This window comes from Enoplosus armatus, chromosome 4 (assembly GCF_043641665.1).
Source record: "Enoplosus armatus isolate fEnoArm2 chromosome 4, fEnoArm2.hap1, whole genome shotgun sequence".
NCBI lineage: Eukaryota > Metazoa > Chordata > Actinopteri > Centrarchiformes > Enoplosidae > Enoplosus > Enoplosus armatus.
Window position 1 is genome coordinate 7,760,627 of NC_092183.1, and position 23,381 is coordinate 7,784,007.

Here is a 23,381-nt window from a genome sequence, read left to right on the forward strand (position 1 = left end):
CACATCCAACCCACAAATTATAAATATATATATATGAATAAAATGCGTGTCCGCTGTTCGGGAATACCACCTTAAAATGCAGAAAAGTTGATTTCAACAAAGACCTTTTCAGTAACGATTCTTCCTCAGAATGAAAATAGCCACCATGTGTTTGGTCATGTGACCACGTTACGTCCGCAAAGCGACGTGCGTGACGTAGCGTTGTAGGCTTCGCTAGTTTCCTCAACCAAACACTCAACTGATAATTGTGTGATAAAAACTGGAAGTCAGCCGGTGGACGAGGGGCTTTTTATCCAGAAAAAGCACACGAACCCAGCGGCCCTCGTCGTTACAAACAAACTCAGTCGTTTCTGTGCTCAATTTGGTCTCATTAGTGAAGAAGACGGCGAAAAAAATCCTGCTTTTAAACCCACCAAAGGTTGGTTTTTATTTTGCTGTGGCTGTCGAGAGGCGGGGAATACAAAGCGACGTGTGGCCAAATTCATTACATTTTGGACTCATTGAAGCAAAAACGGGATTACTACAAAGCCAGTTCGTGCTGCTGTGACTGGTCAGCGATAGTACATGGATTATCTGGTAAGTGAATGAGTCGAAATGCTGTGGTCTAGCGTACACCAGTCAACGACTTGTTCTAACGTCTGGTTTCTTGCCAGTTGGGCTCCTCATCAGATGGTGATGTCACTCAGGTGGGTGACTATCAACAATTAGGTGTAGTATTGGTTGTTGTTTTATGCTAAGGTGTCATTTCCAGCCTGTAGCTTTTTGTCTATCAGTGTTGTGTGAACAAGGTCTAACTGGTTGACCCAGACCCCGATCTGTTTACATGTGAAACACGATAACTAGTCGACGAGCTACACCCTGGTACTGGTACTATGGTATGAGGATGTTATTTTCTACAGAACTCACTGTTGCTGCTGAGGATAAAGCTCCTCTGTGTGTTGGATGTGGCTACTTGGAGTCAAGATGTCATTGGAAGTGAGACACCAAATCTTCACTGGTTTGAGATATTAGTCCCCTGCATATTTGTAATACCTGTGACTAAAAGAATTATTACGGTCCAGACCACTGTGCCAACTTTAGCCCGGGAAATTATGGTATTTGGGCCTTTGCCCACATTGTAGGGATGGGATGGGTGCTGCTGAAAAAGTGTAACAATAGAGAGGAAGCTGTAACTGAAAGCTTTCCCTGGGAATTCATAAAGCCAGTGGAAAACGAGTACACAGACATTGTGCTGTCATCTCACATGGGGGGACAGAGTGACTGTGTGAAATGCAGAGGAACTTGCCCACCCAGTGTTATCAGCTTGTTAATAACAGGCCTCCCAAGATGTGGGACCTTAAAGGAACTTTGAACTACTGCTTTGTTGAGGCATTTCTTGAGTCAAGATTACAAAGTCCCATGCGGCAACTGGCACCAGTACAGTTGTGCTATAGTTAATGCAAACTGATGAATGTCTAGCTTGGAGTAACCAATCTTGTGGGGAACAAAAGGGGAACAAAGTGGCGCATTCATAGTTTACATGAGTTGTTCAGTAATCTCAGTAACACGTTAATGGAAAGTTGTTCGTACCAAAGGTAAACACAAGAAGCATTGTTGTCATTGAGAGCACACTCGTGACATGAAATGATAGAAGCTGATTTCACCCTCAGCCTTCTTATTTTTCTCTTGGCAAAGCGCAATAAGCTACAACTGCTAACATTACCTATATATTTTGGTCAGTTTTGACCATGTTTAATCTTTGCATACACACTGAGAGGAAAAAAACAACATTTTACAGCTTACTTGCTTGAGGATTTCAGATTTTCTGTGACAAACAGTTTTCTGTGGAAAGTGCAGCTGTAACTCTGTGGACTCTTGGAGCCGAGTGCTCGGCTGTCCTCGAAGGTCAGGCACTCAATAGGAGCAGGGCCTCCTTTCCTGCTGTGAAACACTGGAGACCTGGCACAAAACCCAGGCCAAAACTGTGTCTCTCTCTTTCCTATAAATCAATAGGACCTTGTCACTAAACCTTTGATAGATTATGCTAGTTTTATGTCCTGTTTATGCTTTTAGGTAAGGTTTTAGATCAGGTTAGGCCTACAAGGGTATTTTGGATGAGCAGGAGTGGAAGCACATAATTATTGCACCTTGCTTGGTATAACTGCCGTTTATATTATGACTGTAGCAGAGATCTGGCCTATGGTGGATTCTGTTTCAACTGGGAGCTGGAGTATGTTGAAGGACTGTACTACTCCTGCACGGTCAGCACAGTGTTAAAAAAGACCGCATAAAACGGCAGCACCGACAGAGGAATTTGGTGCTAGCTGTTGCCATGATACAACCATACCAAATTACAAGGGCACCGTGTGGCCAACACTTGGACCCTAACTTGCTGCAGACTTCACCAGACAGGACACATGTTGTGAGTGACATCAAAGACACATTGTATGTGAGAAAACCAAACTACGGCCATATCGGTCATTTCTAAAACCCATACAAGATCATGCAGTATTATTCTCCTGAGGTTCTACTTTTTCTTTGTCTGTTATTGCTTAACATGCTGTTATGCTTGCATGGTCATATTTATACTGTACTACTGCTTCTCCACTGCATTATTTGTGCTCAGTAGTGGCTGTAGGCAAATTCACAGCCTGCAGGCTATTTCTCCAATCTTACACATTTGCCTTTGTTGAAGAGATGACCAGCTATTTATCTCTGCTATAAATGACCCTCGGGTGGACTGACAATCAGGTAATTTTAGTAGCTCTGCCCTAAAGGAAGGCAGATCTGTAAAAACAAATTCTGTAAAGAAAAAAGAAAAAAGCATTACGCATTTTGTCTGTTGTAGAACAACCTGTCTGGTGTTTGTGGAATTTAAATTATGCCAAAGATTCAGTGACAACAACCGCCAGGCATTGACCTCAAACCATATGGTAATGATGGGTGTGACAGATAACTAAATAGAGCCTCCTCTGCTAATAGGCTGGCCCACAACTCTACTCATCCGGCTCATGTTCAGACAGATTAAACAGGAGGGAAAACGAGCAAAAGGGTATTTTATTTTTTTATTTTAGCATGAAGTGTTTTAAGATGGGGTGTTTATCATTGTCTCTTGATTTCAATTCAACAGTTGCATGAAGTATTTTGTTTTGATTGCCTTGGATTCATTTTTGTTTCACTAAGAAGTGTTGGGGATCTGTGTTTTGATATCTGCATCATACTTAAATTAAACACTAACCCATTTGGTAATTCATCCTCTGTTATCATCACATGCAAGTGAATGAATAACATTTGGTTTAACTGTAACAAGTGACAGGGGAAATGCAGGCTAATAGCTAAAGCTTTTTCTTTTCTAGATGAGATATAACTTTATGCTAAGACTGCACCTTGTAATTGAATTTTAATTGCAGTTCCCTTTGGAAAAAGCAGACTTGCTGTGCACATGACTAGCTGGCTTACTTACATTTTTTTGTAGAGATGGAGAACACTATGTGTACTCTTTTCATATTTCTGAAAAGAAAAAAACATTTTAGACAGCAGGTATACCACAGGCATCAACTGAGAAAGTAGTTATTCAGCTGTCATTACTATAAATAGTTTTGCCAGGTCAAAAAGACTGGCCATGCACCTGTTTTCAGTTAGTTTCAAATTATTACCCAAGCTACCTGCCACCTGTTTGCTTTGTCCCTCATTTCCTTTTTGTGTAGTTGTTGTTGTTGTTTTTGTTCTCATATGGTCTCTATTGGAAAATGTTGAGAACATTAAAATTACAATATGTACTCGTCATCATTAAAAAAAAACCCAAAACAATTCAGTATAAATTGGTATGAAGCACCCAGCCAGGTTGTAAAGCCTTAATCTACAGTTTGTTAAGAAGACACATTCCCAAGATAGGAGTTTCACATTAGTGCCATCATTATGTTGGAAGCATTTTAGTACTTGATGGCACTAGCTTGCAAGAGTTCGGAGGAATTTTTGTGTTGGTCCACAGATTTCTTAGGGAAATTAACAGCATTTTGGAATAAAACATTAAAATGAGTTCATTTTAAAGATTTTTTTTGGCATTTTTGCCTTTATTTGATAGCAGACAGTACATGTACAGCGGACAGGAAATGAAGGGAAAGAGAGGGGCGAGAGATGCAACAAAGGACCAGACCTGGACCTGGGGTTATGTGGTATGGGCCTTTACCATTTGGCATCAGGATGCCCCACTGTTTATCCGGTCAGCAATAAGATCACACCTCATGAAAATAAATGCATGTTTTTTTGGCTGACCAGCTGTATTTCAGAGCAGATCTCCTGTCCAAGGGCACACAGCAGGCTGTAGCAGATTGACGTCTCACCATTGAACACAGAGGAAAGAGAGCTGATGGGAAGTTCTTGGCAGCATATGGATGCAGCTTGTTGGCCAATGGGATACAAGGCTGGTGTTACTTTTCCTCTCAGTTTTGTCCCCTATATGACTGTGTTCTACACCTCGCTGGTGCTGTCTCCGCCAAGCTCCTTTCAGAGGCAAACAAAAATTGACCTATTGCAGATAAGAGCACCAACAGTCTCACGAAATATTTCAGCAATATGTGTGCTTTTTATAATTGGTTGGATATTAGGCTAATCATTTACTTAATCCATCGGTGACAGCAGATTTACTGTTAGGATGGATGTGAGTTGATATTTACCTTAAGTTTGGTCAAGTTGGCCACAGTTCCTTAAACCTGCAGTTTTATTTAAAGTGCATGGCCTCCAGCTGTAATGTGAAATACCTTCTAGCACACAGCATTCCTGAACCCCTGTCCCTGATTTTAGCCTGCCAGCAGCATGTCAGCCAGGTTTTTGCGTCTACTGTCTAGGTCATTGCAGTGATTCCTGTGTGTCCATGGAGAGTGCTAGTGAGTCAGCAGCTTGGGCTGGAGCATGGGGTTCCATAATGCTATGATCACGATCAAGCACAGGCACTTCAAGTTCCTTTTGTATTGGCATCCACATACATTGATTGACCATTGCTCCAAAAAGGCATTAGTGAAATGTTTTCATATGTTTTATTGCATTTCATTTCCTTTACTTTCTCTCAGGCCATAGCATAGAGAGCGCTCTTTGCTTTGTCCTCACTAGAAAAACAAATATGAAGGACATGGATAGGTGGATGGATTCGTTGTCAGTAGTTAATTATTCTGCTCTTATTTTATTTGAAGAGTTGTGGGATGGGTCCATAAAATCCATAAACAAATGCAGCCTGATAATCAGAGCTTTATCAGTGAGTCAAGGCGGTCATAGGAAAGCATATCTTGCTGACCTACAATCAGACTGCCTATTATATGCTGCCTTGTTACATGAGGAGTTGTGTTACAAAACTACACTGTGTATGACATGCACTGTGTTAGGAGAGATTTGGAAAGGCTTTTTTATTTTTTGGGCGAGAGAGATGTGACAAAGGTTCTGGGCTGGATTTTAACTCAGGAAGTCTTAAGTAGGCTATGTGAGACTGGTCCTAAGCCAAGGAAACACAAAGTTGCCCCAGTGCCTTGGTTTTAAAATAAATACAAACAAGAACATATTTTGATCTGAGTGTGACGACTGGGACTGTAGGTTGTAGTTTTTGGCTTCTTTATGATCTGAACAGTTGACTTAAAAGCACTCATGATGAACTGCATCGTGGAATGAAAATCCAGTTTATAAAATCCAGTGTTTAAAACTATTGGTATTTTACTGTAATGATTTATTGATTTATGGATGTGGTATTATCAAATCATAACCTGTTTTTCACCTACCTATAGACCCAGAACAAATTCGGTTAGTGCCAATGTTTTCTCTCAGCTGTTGAGTCGGGAGTTGTAAAAAGCTAATTAGAGCTGTGTTTTACTGCAGTGAGAACAGTGACAGTGGTCCTATTGTCATTCATTATTTTCAAACTTTGAATTACAGCAATTAGGTGGAATCCAAACATAAAGGCACAGTTAAAATGCAGTTCTCTTGCATGCAGGAGTATGTTTGCATTCTTCAAAAATGTAATCAGTTTGACATCAAGGCTACCTGTCGCCGGTGTAACAAATTGTCATGTAGTCTTATTGCATTATAGTTGAGCACTCTATATTATAACTGCAGTATTTCAGCAGGTGGTGGCAGCAACTATTACTAGACAGCTGAGCTGACCAAAACAAGCCATTTGAACATGACTCACAGTTCTCCTTGAGCAGACCGACTTCCGACAAAGCGTCCCACAGCAGTTATTGAAATCCCCATGACCGCTGCAAGCTCAAGTGGTCGATCCCTTCATTCTCCTCCATGCACAGAAAGCAATGGTTTTCATACTTCATAAAGCTGTGCGTACAGTATGGGAGTAGTGTGTGGGTGGGTAATGGTGACTAATCCAATTTGTATCCCTAGTTGTCACTGAGCCCTTAATCTCTGTGGAGAGAGAGAGAGATCCTCACAAACTAATCTCAAGCTTGTGTCTGTCCACTGATCCTTGTGGCAATGGTTTTTTATCTTTCTATTAATGAATCCAGGAAGTAAACACAAGACAGCCTTCAATCCCGCTCATCTACACCCTTACAAAACCCCTCTGTAAAGCTCAGATTTAAAAACAAGTGGCTTGTGGATATGGGCTGCTGACAGTGGGACGGAGAAAGGCTGGACTCGTGTTGTTGACCTGACACTGTTGTGCTCAGCTACTCCTGATCCTCCTCGATCCATTCACGTACTCCAGAGGCTTGGCTTGTTTGTTGCCGGGGGTTACGCTTGTTGCTGAGCACAATGTCGGAGCACATGCAGCTCTCCCTTGCCTTGTGCAGGATTGGGCTTTACACGGTAAGAAAACGGATACACGCTCACATCTGTTTGTTGCGGAGCGGCAGGGATGTGCTGTGTTGTGTGTGTGTGTGCTGGATTGAATACTGTTAGTTTCGCTGTGGTTTAATCTTGTGTTTTGAAGCAGATACTGACCAAGTAACAGTGGCTGCTGCTTCACTGTTGCTTGGTCACTGAAGGGAGAGTACGCTCCGTTTCATTTGAGTGGGTGTTCACATAATATTAAGGTGGAACAGGTGGACGTCAGTACTGTGAGATGTAAATGAAACCTACAGAGAACAGGCTGTCTTTGAGTAAAGGCAGTTTCTGTGAGAATAGAAACAAAGATAGATTATTATGGTCCCTTTTTTCCTGCAGCTCCTAGCAACTGGCTTGGTCAATGGTTGTAATTCAGGCAGTCTTAAATAGAGTGCAGTTATGAATGGATCCATTAGTATTATGCAAGTTATTTTTGTTTTGCTATTGCGGTGACAGCTGCGAGTTGTTAAAAATTAACGTTCGGTAACACTGCAGTATTTATCTGCAATAATTACCTTAAACAAATAAACACTCAGATCAGTGTGCACATAAAGTACTGTAATCATTTTGTTTTAGAAGAAATTTCACTTGAAGTCACATTGTTACCTTTTTATGATTTTTTGTTACATGTAGTTGTATAAATAGTTGTATTTTAACCACGGCTGGTGACTCATGTTTTATATTGTCAGGTCCCCTGTTATTCCCTGACCAGCTGGTGAAGCTTTCTCAATGAACAATAACAGAGAGGCTTATTTTGAAATAGGAGTGTTTAACCGTAACAACTACAGTACATGACGAGCACAGCCAATAGGAGTACTGTTGATGATTTATATGGAATATGTTAAAAAAGCACAAGATAGTTTAAGTCATTGTAGAAAGACATTTCTCAAGATATTGAATATTTTGAAGGCTGAGAATAATAACAACTATTGCTGGTAAAAAATAATTATAATCTCCAGTGGCAGTTTACTGTGAACCTGATGTACTAATAGGGCACATAATTAATTACCCATAACGTCCACTGGACATGGTTGCTTTGCTTTCCAGCTGTGGACTGTCTCACTCGAGGCTCAAATGAGGTTTTCTTCTGCGCCCAGCTATCATTACCTGCCAGCTCATCAGTCAGTAGGCTTCATCATTTCTAAACTTTTATTGTAGTTCAAGTTGACCAGGTCTAAGTAAGGCAAACAAGCAAGAACAAAACAATGGGGCACAGCATTGAGTGCCATATCATGCTGTGGTGTGTAGCAGAATAAAGATAACCCCCAAAGATGTCCCCCATAAAATAACAACATAAAATCTTGATGAAATTAAAAATGATCATCTTTAAACTCATTTGGAACTTTGAAATCAGAGCATTCTATGAATGTGAAAAGAAGCTCAAATCCCCCTCTGACATTTTTGGTTAGTTTTCAGTCTCTCACTAAGATATACTGTGGGATTACTGAGTGCTTAAAATGGGGATCAATGTAAGTATAAGGCTACAATGGAGAAGTTCAAAGGAGTGATTGTTTTTATTGGCTTGCGGGCATTGAGATTCAACCCCCTGCTGAGTCAACACAGTATATTGCACAGTGGTGTGCAAAAATCAAACCCCAACATGTGTGATGCTGTGGGAGATGAATGATGTGATCCATTCCCAGTGCTGTTGCATGTCTGCAATACAAATGTTTTGAGTTTTTTTGGGATAAAAAACAAACGTCAGAGTCCAAAACCTTCAGCACGTAGTATCAGACATAATCGATCTTGACTGTGGTGGTGTTGCTGAAAGAGCGATGCCACTGGGAAAATCAAGAAAAGCTTTTCTTGTTTCTTTACACTGGCCTAATAATTTACTTACTACATCAGTCATTTCACACCAGATTTGTATGCGTTGCCATTTAGGCTTAACGTCTTTAGCTCTGAACCGGCTCTGTATGAAGAACAAACCATTCTTGTTATGACTGGATATAATCTCTCTGTTTTTGGACGCAGGCTCTCCCATGTTCCCGCTGATTGTTCTCTGTAAAGTCACCCACTCACACTGTGCACACTAGAAATAGCAGAAATGACAGCACATTTCACTTTTGCCAATATTATACATTATGTTTACATCAGTCAGTTTAATCACAATGTTAGTAAGGCCCATCAAACTGTAGCAGAGGACTGGGCAGCATTGTCGGTACCAACTTGCTCCATAGTATTGTCAATGCTTGTCCCATCCAGTACCAATACTTTTAGCCTAAACGTTTCTATACCCAAAAAGGCGTGTACAACCTGTAGATGTAAACTTAAGTTTGTATTGTTACTTGGTTTTGCCAGAACTCTTTATCTGTCATTTGGTAGGACCTCAAAATGCTGCCAAATTGCAGCAGTAGCATTCTTTGTGGCAACCAACTTGTTTTTACTTGCCTAAAGAGGAGCAGTCATGTGATGGTAATTTTATGCTGTTGTCATTTTTCCAATATTCCAGTGTACCTGCGTACAGCGTCCCCTGTGCTACTGTTGGTCGTTGTTGACCCAGCTGGGTTTCCCACAGGGTTTTATAGTGGATGTTCCCCCATCTCACCTGAAATAAAGAGCTCTCCCTCTAAAGTCAGAAGAGATTACATTTATATGAAGTATAATATTAGGCTTATTTAACTTTAAGGAAAACGAGGAGTGACCCTACATCACACAGTAAAGGCCACGTATCTGAGTGAAGCAATTGTTTAAATCTAACCATACTGATAATTAAATATTGAGATGCGTCAGGATCTCTCTAATTTGGCAGGTGATTGATCATCATTGATCAGATCATATATTTGCTTCACAGTAATTAATCAGAGAAGCACGTCATAAAGTTGGGGAAAAAAATTATGCTGTAGCGATTAACTCAGTTATCGTCTCCTTTTCAGTAACACACATCTAAGTCATGTCCACTGCACACACTGTCCATCACAGTGAATGAAACAACATAAATACGGTGACTGCTCTCTCTAGTCCCACATTCATTAATGAAACAAGGTCGTCCATCCCACTGAAGCTCGTATCACAAAGTGGATGAAACAATGCAATGTACTGTGGGGATTTTAATAGCGCATGATTGGACCTGATCAGGTACAATGCACCCCCTTAGTGTTGCGTCAAAGCTATCAATGTGTGAAATCTGACGCTGAACTATAAATCACTCGCGTCAAGTATAAATGCAGCTAAACGGCCCAATCAGCCCCCAACCCTGCCCAGAGTTGGTGCTGGCACTGTAGGTTTCATCTGTATGGCACATTTAAGTTTAAACGAATGTTCCCTTGCAGATCTCCTTTATGTATTCATTTCTAACACAAAATGCTGCATAAATCAGACCATGTCATTTGTTCATTGCAAGACTGCGGTTAGATTTTGGTTAAGTTCTTGGTAACAGCAGGTGCCATGGGACATTAGTATAAGTGACCATGTAGCGTGGGTACCATAGCTACTGCTCTTTGGACTCTGTCTTTGCAGGATGCCCTTACCCATTAAGGGTCTAAGTGATCGTATTGGGCACTTCGTGGTCACCTCATTATGTTATTAATGGGGTGGAAAATGGCTGCTCCACTGATTTGCTGGCTCCGACCCCCAGGCCCAGGCCACATCACTCAGACCAAGAGTCTCAAGGCTGGTTCATGCTTAATTTGGAAAGAAACCTGACGGAGTGTGCGTGGTGAAAATGACTTGGCTGAAGTTAAAATGCACATTGGAGCCCTACACAAAGTTGCGCACTACCTAAAGCCTGAATGCAACTCATGTTATGGACAAGGTTATGGGTTTCTAGGTTATAAAAATGGAAAAATTAAGAACGGTGTATCTTTTTAAAGTTTTGTGTATTGTGCAGCTGCCACCACCGTGGTAACAGCTGCATCCTGTTTACTTTATGAAGAGTATTGTACCTAATATATTGCATAGTATTTTTGTTTCAGTTTTATATGGTGATGTAGTAAAATGTTTTAATGCATGCAATTAAATTAACAAAATAGTCAAGTAATTGTATCAGGAAAAAAAGGTTGAGTTTAAACATCATTACAAGAAAACACATGCTGTACATCATACTGCTAAGCACTTATAAATAGAGTATGCTGTGCACCTATCTTTCTTTTAGAAATAGCGCAGATTACCAGCGTCTCTGTATCATTTTACTTGATCCATTTATCAGTCTCTTGCTGAAGGCTGTATTTGACACCTGAGTAGGCAGAGCGTTGTGAGGATGTTTTGTTCCTTCGTGTCTCCTGGGTTTCTGTGCTGTGTCACTGCATAAGGCTTACCCTTTTCCTGTTACAGCAGGCCTGATAAATGTTTGTCTCCACTCATCAGCTGTGAGCAGCCACCTCCTCTTGTTAACTTTTCAAATTGGTTGAGCGTTGTGATTGTAGTCATTCCCAGTCTCTTCTTTGTTTTTTCCTTTTCTAAGTTGGCCTTTAGGGTTAAGTCGAGACCGCTGTGGTGTATAGAAATCCTTTACTGTTTTCAGGCAGGCAGTCAGTCATCATTCATGGTTCTGATCAATATTGTTTTTATGGAGCTGCAGCATAGTAGCTGATGGCATTGCTTGTATTTGGTTCCCTCCGGTATAAAACGGATATCTGTGTGATTCATGCAGAAACAACAGGGTTGAATTGTTAATAAATGTTTCCGTTAGATAGCCCAGCTAACAGCTGTTACAGTTATCTTATCTTCAGCACGTTCGCTATCGCACTAATCTGTTTGACGTGGAGCCTGACTTAGGATTTTCATCTCTGTTCAGAGTTAAAACAGTTCAGCACAGCTTGCAATTTAATAACAGGATAGCTCTTGTACCACTGCTGTTATGCCTGCTTGGTTTAGAATAGATAACTGCTAGACATTGCCAAATGGCTTCAAAGTTCAAAAAGACCCCTTGGTGAGTGTACAGAGTGGGAAAACACAAATGATTGACCATGGTGCTCTTTGAGCTGTGATGGTAAATTTCTGGTGTGAACAATTTAATTTGTATTGCAAAATGCATGCAAAATTCCAAAACAAAGGCACACTTCACTTTCTATTTAAATGTTTGTATAAAAACAGTTGCCAGTTTAGTGCACTGCGGTGTGCTACCTCATTTCAAATAGGTGTGTAGCACCTAGGCTAGTTATGTAATAACGGTTTTGAATTGTAGTAACTTGTCGAAATGTAATGTATAGAATGCATTATACATTTATATATTGACAGGTGTTGTCACATTTTCAACCTATTTACATAGAAGGACATTATTGTTATAGTTTGATAAGTTACTCCACTGTCTGACAGCCATATATTGATTAGGGAGATAACACCTCACCTGGAAGGAACTCTGTTGATCCCAAGACATCCAAAGCGTCAATGACCTAGACACTATGTTGAGTGATTAACCTGAGCTGTGCCCACTCTGTAAAGAGAAGAAAGTGAAAAGACAAATGTATCATTTGTGGGAACAATAAGAGCATCACAAAAAATGATCAAAATCTTGCTTTATATATAATAATCTGCTGTGGTGCACTGCTTTCTGAGTACATTTGTAGTTTTTTAGTTGGTTACACAAATTTATCTTTAAATTGTAGCGGTTCTAAATACACAACTTGTTTTTTTAAATGTTGAGGAAAAAGTTGTGAAAAAGAAACCTTCAGATCACATTTAAGAAGAAATCCCAGTAGCAGTTTTTAGAGGAAATCCCAACACTTACCTTTGAAACTGTGTTATTATTGTTAGACAAAAAAGTAATTCTCTTTCCAGGAAGAGGTATTTTTATCTCTCTTATCTTGAGATACCTCAGGCATCGGGTGAAATCCACTCATCTTGTTAAGACTCTGTCTTTGATCATCAGATAACATGTACCTAGAACTCTAAATGTTCCATGTGATTATTTTGTTAGAATTGTGTTAACTGTATAGGTTGGTCACCAAGTACAATGTACAGTACAGCAACAGTTCTCCTAAAAGTATTTCCATGGAATAGGTTTTTTTCTATTTCTATTTCTTTGAAATAGTTAGTGAATCACAAAGCTTCTTTCAGCTTAGATAGACCTTCAGAATTCAATGCAGTAATGTGTTTGGATGATTTTTAAGCCGTTGGGACTCATAAACCTTAAAGAGTTATTGTTTTTGCGATGCCTATTATGCCATATAACAGTTTCTGCACAGTAAATAAACCCCTCCTCTCACAGCGTGTGAGCAGCATACATTTCCAACCTGCTTCCGTCTTTTTGAAAGGCAGGATGGGAGCAGCCATTGCCCCATCCCGGGCCACGAATATCCCACACTTCAAAATAGCCACAGGACCTGGTGGAATTATGATTGAGAGATCACCAAGGGTCACCCACCCACTATCGAGTACTGTTTCCTAAAACCCGGCAGCCAGTCCATACCGCTTTGTTTTGTTGCGTCAAGGACATTTTGGGAAGGAATTTACTTCTGGTTGTTTGGGAAACAACAAAGAATAACTTCCTGTTGGAGATGTATTGGCTGACAGAGCAGGGCAACGCCACGTTTGGCCTTTGTGTACCATGTATACCAGGAGCAGATTATTTTCAGGACCACATCATTTCTAGTAGCACGTGTTATGTAGTAGTCATGCCCATCAAGTTGTAGTATATTTTGTGGACTTAATGAATGATTGTTTTCCGAGGTGTAGTTCTGTTCAGTGAAGCTGCAGCCACCTCTTAGCAATCAGAATATGGGTTGGATTCTCTATAGGACACAACCAAAGCAGTGAGGCAGTAAGTAGCACAGCGGGTTCAGGGGAGTGAAAACTTAATACTATCAACCACAGGAAATGACACACAACACAGTTTGTGACTTTAGGGGGTGGTTCTTTTGGTTAGGGTGGCAAGATTATGGCAAAATCGGATTTGAAATTGGATTTTTTTTGCTGCCTCCAAGCTCTATGGTTGCCAAAATCGAATCTTGCTAAAACTCTGTCCAATACATGAACTACTTACAAATCCTATTTACTTTCTGATGTGTTTGTAACTCAACAGAGTCCTGGAGCTAGGAGCATGGCAATGTGGCTACCACAACACTGTGGTGATTTGAGAAGACAGTACCCTTTGGGATCAACAGAATATCTTGAATACCTAGAAATAATTGTTGTTTTTATGCCAGTGAGACAATTTGTTTTGATCTATTAAATTAGACAGAAAGATGGGGAAATGGTATTACCTTTGTGTCACTGCTCCAGAGAAGCAGATAAGCTGTAGCTTAAAGACCCCATTTTACAAAATTTAAAAATTCTCTGCTTCGAATAATAATAAAAAAAGTTAAATTACTTGATTAAAGGTTCTAAAAATACATCCACTATTCCACCCCCATTGAAAAATCTCAGTCTATAAATATGCAAATATTTTTCATTTCAAAAGTTTAACTGCTGGATACAAGACATTCAGACATCACTGAAAAGTTCATTCTCAGTGTATGTGCACTGGAGGTTTCCACATCACAGTTGTGGAAGTTACATATTGGACCATGATTGGCCTCCAAACTAGTTGTGATTTAGGATTTAGGGTTAGGTGGTTGTTTCTGTTTTCATATTGTGCAATGGTGATCTCAAGTGGTTACTTGAGATCGCAAATAGGCGATCTGATCAACAGGGGGTGGTGGGAGTAGGAGGGGAGGGGAGGGGAGGAGTTACGTCACAGCATGGCAGTGAAACACCAGCTTGGACAACTTACGGTGTTCAGACCAAACGCAGAGCTTTCTACTGTCCAACACTGCATAAACATTCTTCTGCACAATGGAGGTCAAACATCCAAGAGAATAAGCCAAACACATGTTTGAATGTTTGAGTGGAGGGAGGCTTTACATTTTGTTGCAACAAATGGGTTCAATTACAAACCAATACACCTTTATGACACATAATCATTTTTCTGTTTATACTTTACATAAATCTGATCTGCTGGCCTATATTTTAGGCCTCCCTTACAATGCCCTTGAATATGAAAACTCTCCCTGTAGGCTTTTGTTGTGAGACGCCTTAAAGCGTCTTTCTGTTATACAATAGTCTTTGTCCCCATGACATGACAAGGAGACCCATCACTGAGCTCAGGGCCCAAAGCACATATTGTAATATGCTTATCCACAAGACATTGTAATACATGAGTGGGCTGCAAATTCCTTCAGTAATCCAAGCCAAAGGGCCTCTTTCTTTTTACTATAAGTCTTTTTGGCTACCAGTCATTGTTAGTCCCCAAACCAAGTGAATTCAAATGTTTCTAGATGCAGACCGTGACTACATCTATAAAAGCAACAGGAATTAGAAAACTGTAGCAGGAACTGAAAGGAAGGAAAAGAATTGGGAGCTCAGACAAGGAGGTCACAACATTTGCTTTTCACTCTTCATATTTTAATGGCGAGTTGCTAAATATGTTACTAAACATAAACTAAATTATGTTGAGAGAAGAATCTGAGTGATGGCTCTAACCTTCACAACAATCATTGCACAACCTTCACATTATGTCTGGCATTTCTTAATTGCCTCTTTATTTTTTTCTTTTTGTAAATATCCTTATCACTTTAGAAGTCAACAGCAATTTCATATGAATGCATTCTGATTGTGAGACAGTATGTTGGTGATTGTTCTATTTACAAATCTGTGAGCTGAACTTTGTCAGTGGCAGTTTTTTGTTTGCAACAAATCACATTTCAAGTATTTTCTCTTATCCCTCTGAAAACAGCATGACCTGTTTTCCATCGCTTGGGTTCAGTTTCCAGTGACAATTAGTGCAGGATGAGTAGCCAAATTGTTAGCTGTAATTATTAGCATTTTACATGATATCAAGAGCAGTTGAGGGAAAATGTATGTAATTTAGATAACTTAATTTGCCATGTTTCCATTAACATTTTGTGAGCCTGGATTTAAAAGGTTCTGCCTGATGTTTTTTTCAAATCAAAGCTCAGTTATGTAACTCGTAATGATCTTAAAATATGACTTTATGTTTGTGTGGCATTGTTTTCTTGAGTAACTCTTTTGGGTTACAAAAGATAGTGAGTTTTCCAGCTGGTATGCTAAAACTTTTATGCTTTGTGTCTCAAAATCTGTACTCCATCATCAAAAAAAGCCAGTGTTTAGACACATTTTAATTAGTGCATAATGAAATACCAGTCACCATGGATGCATAAGACCAAGGTATGAGTCTATCACTTCAGTCTTTATCTTTCATTCATTGTGCCTATTCTTTCAGTTCTGTCTTACATATTCTGCCCATGATGCCTGTATGTAATGTTTGTCCTGAAAAAATAGTCTAGAAACAGAAAAATAAGAGGAAAAGGGATGTTAGTTCATAGTAGTTTTGTAACACTGGTTTCACACTGATTTGTAATCAGGCCAACCTTCAGTCCATTGAGTGTCCAATCAGATTAAACTCATGTCAACCACATGATTAAATTGTTCCATTTAGAAGGAAATTCAGCTCTTTCTTATAAATCAGTCAGGGGATGAAATATGTCATGTACAGTAAATGTTATTTCTGATTACTTTCTATTTTTGGAATATCTATAAACCTCTGTACATGTTCACCCACTTGAGTTAAGATGCCTTTGGGAGATGCTTCATGTATTCTATCATTTGGGCGTTAAGGGTGTACTAGTCTGTTGGTCTATGTGCAAAATCTTACCTGGCTACTGGAATGAAACCACAAATCCTTAAACAACAAAACCAAAACCAAATTGGTTAAAAAACAATGATCTCTATGGGCGTCTCTCGGAGTGGGAAACCCCAAAACACAATGAATACATGGAGTGCACATGTGATGCAGGTAGTTCAGGAAACTAGGACAGTTTTCAGAACACTTGAGGAGTTGCAGCAAGATGAAGCTCTTTGTTTGAAAAATGATATCTGCAAATGTTAACTTAGTTTGCTCAATAGCAGTCATTCCAATAGAGACTTCAGGTATAGACACAGAGCCAGTAACAGTTATCCACCTAATGTTTGACTGTCACCACCACAGTCAATGTACTCTCTGAGGGACTCCTAATTATGACAATGAAGCTGGTGCAGATCATGCTCCAGTTACTATTTCTGACAGCTCTATTTTGCAGATGCATATAATAGGCATCCCTCCTCAGTCACTGCTATATCACAAGAACAAAATCAGGTTGTATGAACTTTTAAAACTATGCTTTTTGTAGAAATGCAATTGTGAACCCCACAATTGTTGAGCAGGAGCTTCTGTGTTTGTTAAGTGTATGGCCTGTGAGATGAAAATATTACACAACACTTTGTGACCACACAAATGTTGTGCCCACTGTTCCTGCCCCCAGATGTAATCCTCTTTGATATGAGTGATGATAGAGAGACCCAATCCCATAAAAAGGGGTTTCCTCTTCCAATTTCTTCAATGAGTGCAGATATTTTTGGCCTCATGCGGAGGAAGTGTGACAAAAAGTGACGTGGGCAGCTGTGTTGTTTTATGTCTGTATGGACATGCCGAGATGCATACACCCACATTTAATCAACTGTAAGCTTCCTTCTTAATGTATATGTAATTCAAGGTTAAAAATACACCCTGCACTGATTGTTTTAAGTCTGCTCGGACAACCTGCTGGCTCAATCTTACATGGATGTTTATGGTCCTGGTGACTAGGGCTGATGCAGAAATTTGTCTGTAGCATTGAGTTTCAGAAACTGTCAACAACCGAAAGTTGGCTTTGAATGCCAAATCAGATTCATAGCGTTGTTTATGTGTGTTTTAATCAGACATTTACCCATTTAAATCTTATTTTTGTCAATTTTTAGGCAAAGGTCTTGTAGGGAAGCTTATGCTCATGTCAACATTTTTCAAAAGGTTTTGCTTCTTTTCTTCTTTTTGTTAATTGATAAAAAGTGATTTGTAGAAATACAAGTTTATATTCCTCAAAGCAAGGTATTAAAAAATATTGTTTTAACATTGTTACTGAAACTCATGTTTCATATCAGCACTAGTATAGAAAAATGTCAAATGATACCCAGCAATACCAGTGACATGTTGTTGCTGATGTAGGGTCAGTTCTCAGAGCACACAGGAATCTAAACTTCCCAAACTGGTTCCATCCAAGATCAGTACTGATTTGCTAAAATACTCTAGATATGCTTCGCACAGGTTTATGTAAGTGAGAAAGGAATTGTGCCTGGACATGCTTGGTATGGCTGAGTGAGCTGCTGATTGGAAGAAAGGGTAATGGCGCCCTCTGTTGTTACTGAACAGACACTGATGTGGTTGATAAAGACGACCAAGGGAAGTGCTGAACTTATTGATGTCATGTACGTCATGTATCAAGACTTAAACTTCAGCTCCAATTGCCAGTCCCTTTTAAACTCTGCACGTGTTAATGGTGTTTGGTTTATGCAGGGAAATACAGGGCACATGCAAATATTGGCAGCACCACAAGAAACAGGACTTAACCTTTGTAGTTACAAAAGTAGTTACACAGACAAGTCATATTTAATGCCTTTTATTTTTCAGTGTTAAGACATCTGACAGTCATCATGTTAACGTGTTAGTTTTCAAAGGATCACAAGGCAATTAAGGGGGAAAATGGTCTGTATCCGAATCACTGCAGTTATTTCATACTGCAAAGTGGTTCACAAAGTTAACACAGCGTTTTACAGTGTGATATTGAAACCAGGCATGAAACAAACTAACAGAGACTAATGGCAACAACAACATTAAAACATCAGAAAAGCTACTTAAAAACAAGTCTATAAAGTCTTTCTTGGAGTGATTAAAAGGGATGTTATGCTGCCTTCCACAGAGGAAGAGTGGTTGCAAGTCACCTCACTGGAATTCAATTTGTTCACTTGTTTAGATGCACATTGAAAGAGACTGTTGCTAAACACTGAATTGTACACTTTCAGAAAGGTACCACAAAACTTTATCAATTGTGAAGTAGAGCTTAAAAAGAGCTTAGAGCTAGTAAAACATTCAAGTTGATTAAGTCCTCAACTAATACACTCAGAGGCATAAGCTGATGTAAGAAGCACAAAACATGCACGTCAAACAGTCAAAAATTAAAATGACTGGCCTGATGAGTCATTTTTCACCTTTTTGCTTGGATCATGTTTGGAGAAAGCCAAAAGATGTCTTTATTCCATAACATCTGTAATTGTATTGGCAGCCATCTATTGAGTTGGCAACATTTGAGTCCATGATTGCTCCGTGTAATGGGACAAGAAATATGAGACAACTTTGAGGACTCTGCGCACTCATCTGTGCAAATACTTCTTCTCTCATGATATTCCTGTTTTCCAAAATGATAATTCCCCTTTAAATGTGACTAGACAAATTGAAGAGTGTTTTTATGGGACAAGGTTTGTCTCCCTTGTCTTCCAAAATTACTGGATCTACTGTTGACAAATGTCTTATGGGATGTAGTTTAGCACAGAGTGTACATTTGGTTTCCAAATCCCCCTCATCTGTCAAAGAGCTTGAGATTTTCTTTCTTGAAGAATAGTCTAATATCCCAACAGATGCAGTTTGGCACATGAATGACCACATTCCAACACAGATTGAAGCGTGGACTTAATTTTTTGGAAGATGTGTTGAAGTTTGTGCTACTGTTAATATTAAGTCAGTTGTTAACACTAGGGCTGCAACTAAGCATCGATTTAATCAGTGATTGATCTATCAATTATTTTTTGATTAATTGTTTAGTCAAAATATAATCACAAATGCCCATTACAATTTTTGAGAGCTAAAGAGATGCCTCCAAACTGCTTATGTTTTTTGGATCAACAGTTGAAAAACCCAAAGGTATGCAGTTTCTAATGATAGGAAAACTGAGAAAAACAGGAAATGCTTACCTTTGACAAGCTGGGAATGGCAAATGTGATACTACTTGATAAATGACAAATCATTTTCTGTCAATCAACCAATCTATTAATCAAATAATACGTTTCACCTCTAGTTTCCACTAGCTCTTGCTCTAGAGATGAAAACATTAGCAACAAAGGGCAACAGACTTGACAGTAGCATTCTTTCCTGATGAGCTCTAAGGCAATTTGAACGTACTTCTATTGCCTGTAATTTGCTGCAACCTGAAGGCATTTTAATCTGAAACCATTGCTTTTGAAGCTGAAAGCTTCTACAGTCTTGTACAAAAACAAGAACTGATACAGATAATGGAACTTGGTTTCATTTCTCTTGTGGATCAAGATTCAGTCCATAAAATTCACTCATTTGTCCTCTGGGTGGAGCCATATAGTCGCTGATCAGCTCAGCTGCAAATTTACTAGAGAGTTTTTTATAATAATTTCACCTGAAACCAAGAAGTTCATCTGTGTGTAGTCTGTCATACATGACATTAATACACCTCATTCTACCTTTTTAACTCACAGCACGCACAACCAGGAATTAAGCTTTGTGAGTACTGACTTATTAGATGGAAATAGGCTGTTGCAAGGCTTAATATGTACCATGCAAAGCAAATCATATGCTATTGTATTCAAGGGGTCAACTGAGGTTACTTACCCAGTAAGGGAAATTCCTTTAGTCTTTTGATAAATATTTTACATCACACGCTTAACTGTGGTTTGTTTTAAGAAGTATTAACAAGCATGGTCATAAGAGGATGTATGGAAAACCTCTGGGTAGTGAAGGGCAAACTGAAAGTGGTGAATTTTTTGTGGTATTTGAGGCAATATGTAATAGCATGCAAAAGCCACATCAAAGAAGTGCCCAATTTAAAGGGTTTTGTCTGATGAAAGATCACTGTCTTTTGTTCCAGCTTTATTGTGTTCAATCGTTTTCACTCTTTTAAAACTGAAGTGAAAAGGGCCATAAACTTATGAAATTTTTCAAAACCCTCTGCGTCATTGATGAGTAAGCACTGTAAGTATTTCTCCATCAACTCTATTAAAACCATTAACCTGCGGATATTTTACTGCGCCCTTTATTTTCCTTTTCTTTATACCTGTCATAAAATCCACTTCCTTTGCCAGATTAACTTTACATGGGGATTTCAGAAAGCAGCGTAATTCAAGAGAGAGATGACCAGACCTTGATAATAACCTTTTTATGTTTCCAAATAACATCACAAAGGCTCAACACCAGTTAAAGATTATTTAGGATCTGCAGTATAAAATCAAAAAATCAATTCAAATCAACAGTTTTCAAAATTAGAAACATCTTGAATCTCCCCCATCTTTTCATAGCAGGTCAACATCAGGTGCTTTCTCTCAGGTTAGTGTCTGTAGATCTCTGTAGCACTTTCTGACATGCAGATATTTTCCCAGTCCCCTATCATACACATTCATCCACACTTAGGTAGGCTGGATGCTCTCTCTCTGGGGAGGCAGGCCTCAGGAAGGGCTTAGGCTACCTCTGAATCAGGTTGCACTGTGAAATGTCATAGGTAGGCCTGTGATGGATCATGGCACAGTTGGCCTCTGTTTGTTCTTTCCTGTCTTTGACTAAGTAAACGTTTCCCTCTGTGCTCAGTCGTTTTATGAAAGCTCATTTGCGCAATACTGCCATACACACATCTATCCATCAGCCTTGGCTCTTACTCTCTGTATGTGTGTGTGTGCGTGCATGCATGTGCCTTTCTCCCATTTGTCTGGCGTCCATCTTTTCTTCCGGTAAAGTAGGATTTTATTAGTAATGTGTTGTCATTGTCTCATGTTTTTTCTGGATCACAGCAGTCTGTTGCACAGTCTCACATGGTGTTAATCTGCTCTGTCTTTTATGTAATCATTTATTTTGTCATTTACCAGGGGCAATTCTACAATGATTGTTTGCACAATTATGTTATAATGGGCAACAGTCCCGTTCATCCGACTGAGTCAACTGTGGTAGACCTTTCATATTGTTTATTTGCCACTCTGTCTACTGTTGGTTTATAGAGTTAGAATTTAGGTCAGTGTAGTCAGAAGATCAGCAAAGTAACCTACTCTGCAATGTGGTTTCACGACACTGATTATTTCAGTGAGACATTGAGAATGTTTGGCCATCCAGTAGGTGTCAGGATAATGCAGAGCAAACATGCATTGAAGATGGACTAAAGAGGTGATCACATACAGTAGTTCCTGAACGATATTGGTTTTAGCCATTCATCCTCCTAGCCGTTTCCCAAGCTTTTGATACCTTTACAGTTTACACTCCTAGTATATCTGAGTCTACAGCACAAATACAATCAGCTGTTGTGTGAGGTATTTAAAAAGTTAAAGGGTTATATTAGTATCATATATTGACTTGTATGCTTGTCCCTGTGAAGAAGGATACATTTTTTTGTCCCCTTTGAAGTAGCAAAAACATGTGGAGTCCATTGGCTTTAGTCAAACGCTCCCTGTGTGGGATTTAGTCGTGCAGTTTGTATAGTGGTAGCCTACACACACATGTTTCTCTAGTTCAGCCTGTAGCCTCTTCTATCCTCACCATCTTTCACACACATGGACACTGCAGTCAGAAAGTATTAGGACAGTGACACATGTTTTATGGTGTTGGCTCTGCATTCCAGCACATTGGATTTTATATGAAACATTGAGTATGAGGTTAAAGTGCTGACTTCCAGCTTTTAATTTGAGGGTGTTTATCATAATCATAGCCCTTTCATGGCAAGAAACCATACATAAAGTAAAAACCAATAGTCATATTTAATGCTTGATTACAGATCCGTTGTAGACACTTCCCTGGTGATGATGATGTGATGTTGTCTGATGTTAAAGAGTGTCCTGATGTATTATCCTAAATTTGGCAGAATATGTATGAAAAGGGCTACAAGTTTTACACTACTCACCCCGTTACACACCCTTAAAAAGTCAGCACCGCAGCCTCGTAGTCGCTGTTTCATTTTAAATCCAATGTGCTGGAGTACTCAGCCAAAACGACGACAAACATGTCACCGTCCTAATACTTTCTGACTGCACTGCATATGTGCGCGCGCACACACACACACACGCACACACACACACACACACACACACACACAGGTCAGTTGAGTGCAGTTGACCAGCTAACTGTCTCCTGGTCAAAGCTCAGTCCTCACCCTGCTAGTTGCATATGGATATGCACCATATAACACCTGTATATTAGACAAGCACATGTTTAGCATTTATTTTGGAATTGGCTTTGTAATCAGGTCACCGGATGATCTAAATGAAAACCAGCGACGCAGTCATCATCACTCAATTTGGCATTAGAGCATCTGCCATACCATGAATCAGGAATAGACTGCTGGGTTACGGGGTCGCTGCAAGATGTTCTTGCCTTTATCAAAAGAACATATGACACCTGTATCACATGGTGAGGGAATAGAGTCCTGCTCCCAGAGCTTAACTTGGGTGGGTTTGGACCAGTGGAGACCACAATCTGGTTCTGATTTACTATTACATAAGCGCTTTGAGACTGTTGTTTTTGAGACGTTTGCTTTGTAAGGAAAAAAGCTAAGGAAAATAAAATAACAAACAAGAGAGTGGTTCCAAAAGCAAATGTGGTGTGTAAACTGTTCCTGGGGTGGTGTTTGATTGGTTTTCACTCACAACATAGGCCATTTTATCTAGCCACCCCCTCAAACCCCCAACAACCCCATCTCTCCACAATTAGTGGGAGGTGAACGGGTTTAGATGGAGGGTTGAGGGGGAGCTGGTTAAAATTGGCGCCCATACCAGTCCCCCTACAATGGAGAGGA

The 23,381-nt window shown here is 39.6% G+C and overlaps 1 protein-coding gene across 2 annotated transcripts in view; it reads left to right on the plus strand.

The window, feature by feature from the left end:
- Positions 1-309: 309 nt before the first annotated feature.
- The window catches only part of LOC139284149 (ADP-ribosylation factor-like protein 15), a 96,019-nt gene continuing 72,947 nt past the window's right edge, over positions 310-23,381 (plus strand). The window contains exon 1 of one of the 2 annotated variants that reach the window (XM_070904334.1): positions 310-576. In XM_070904334.1, coding sequence (XP_070760435.1) covers positions 565-576 — 12 coding nt within the window. In that variant the 5' untranslated portion in view covers positions 310-564. Of the gene's footprint in view, positions 577-6,729; positions 6,784-23,381 lie in introns of those variants that run through there. The other variant, XM_070904333.1, reaches the window with a different exon arrangement.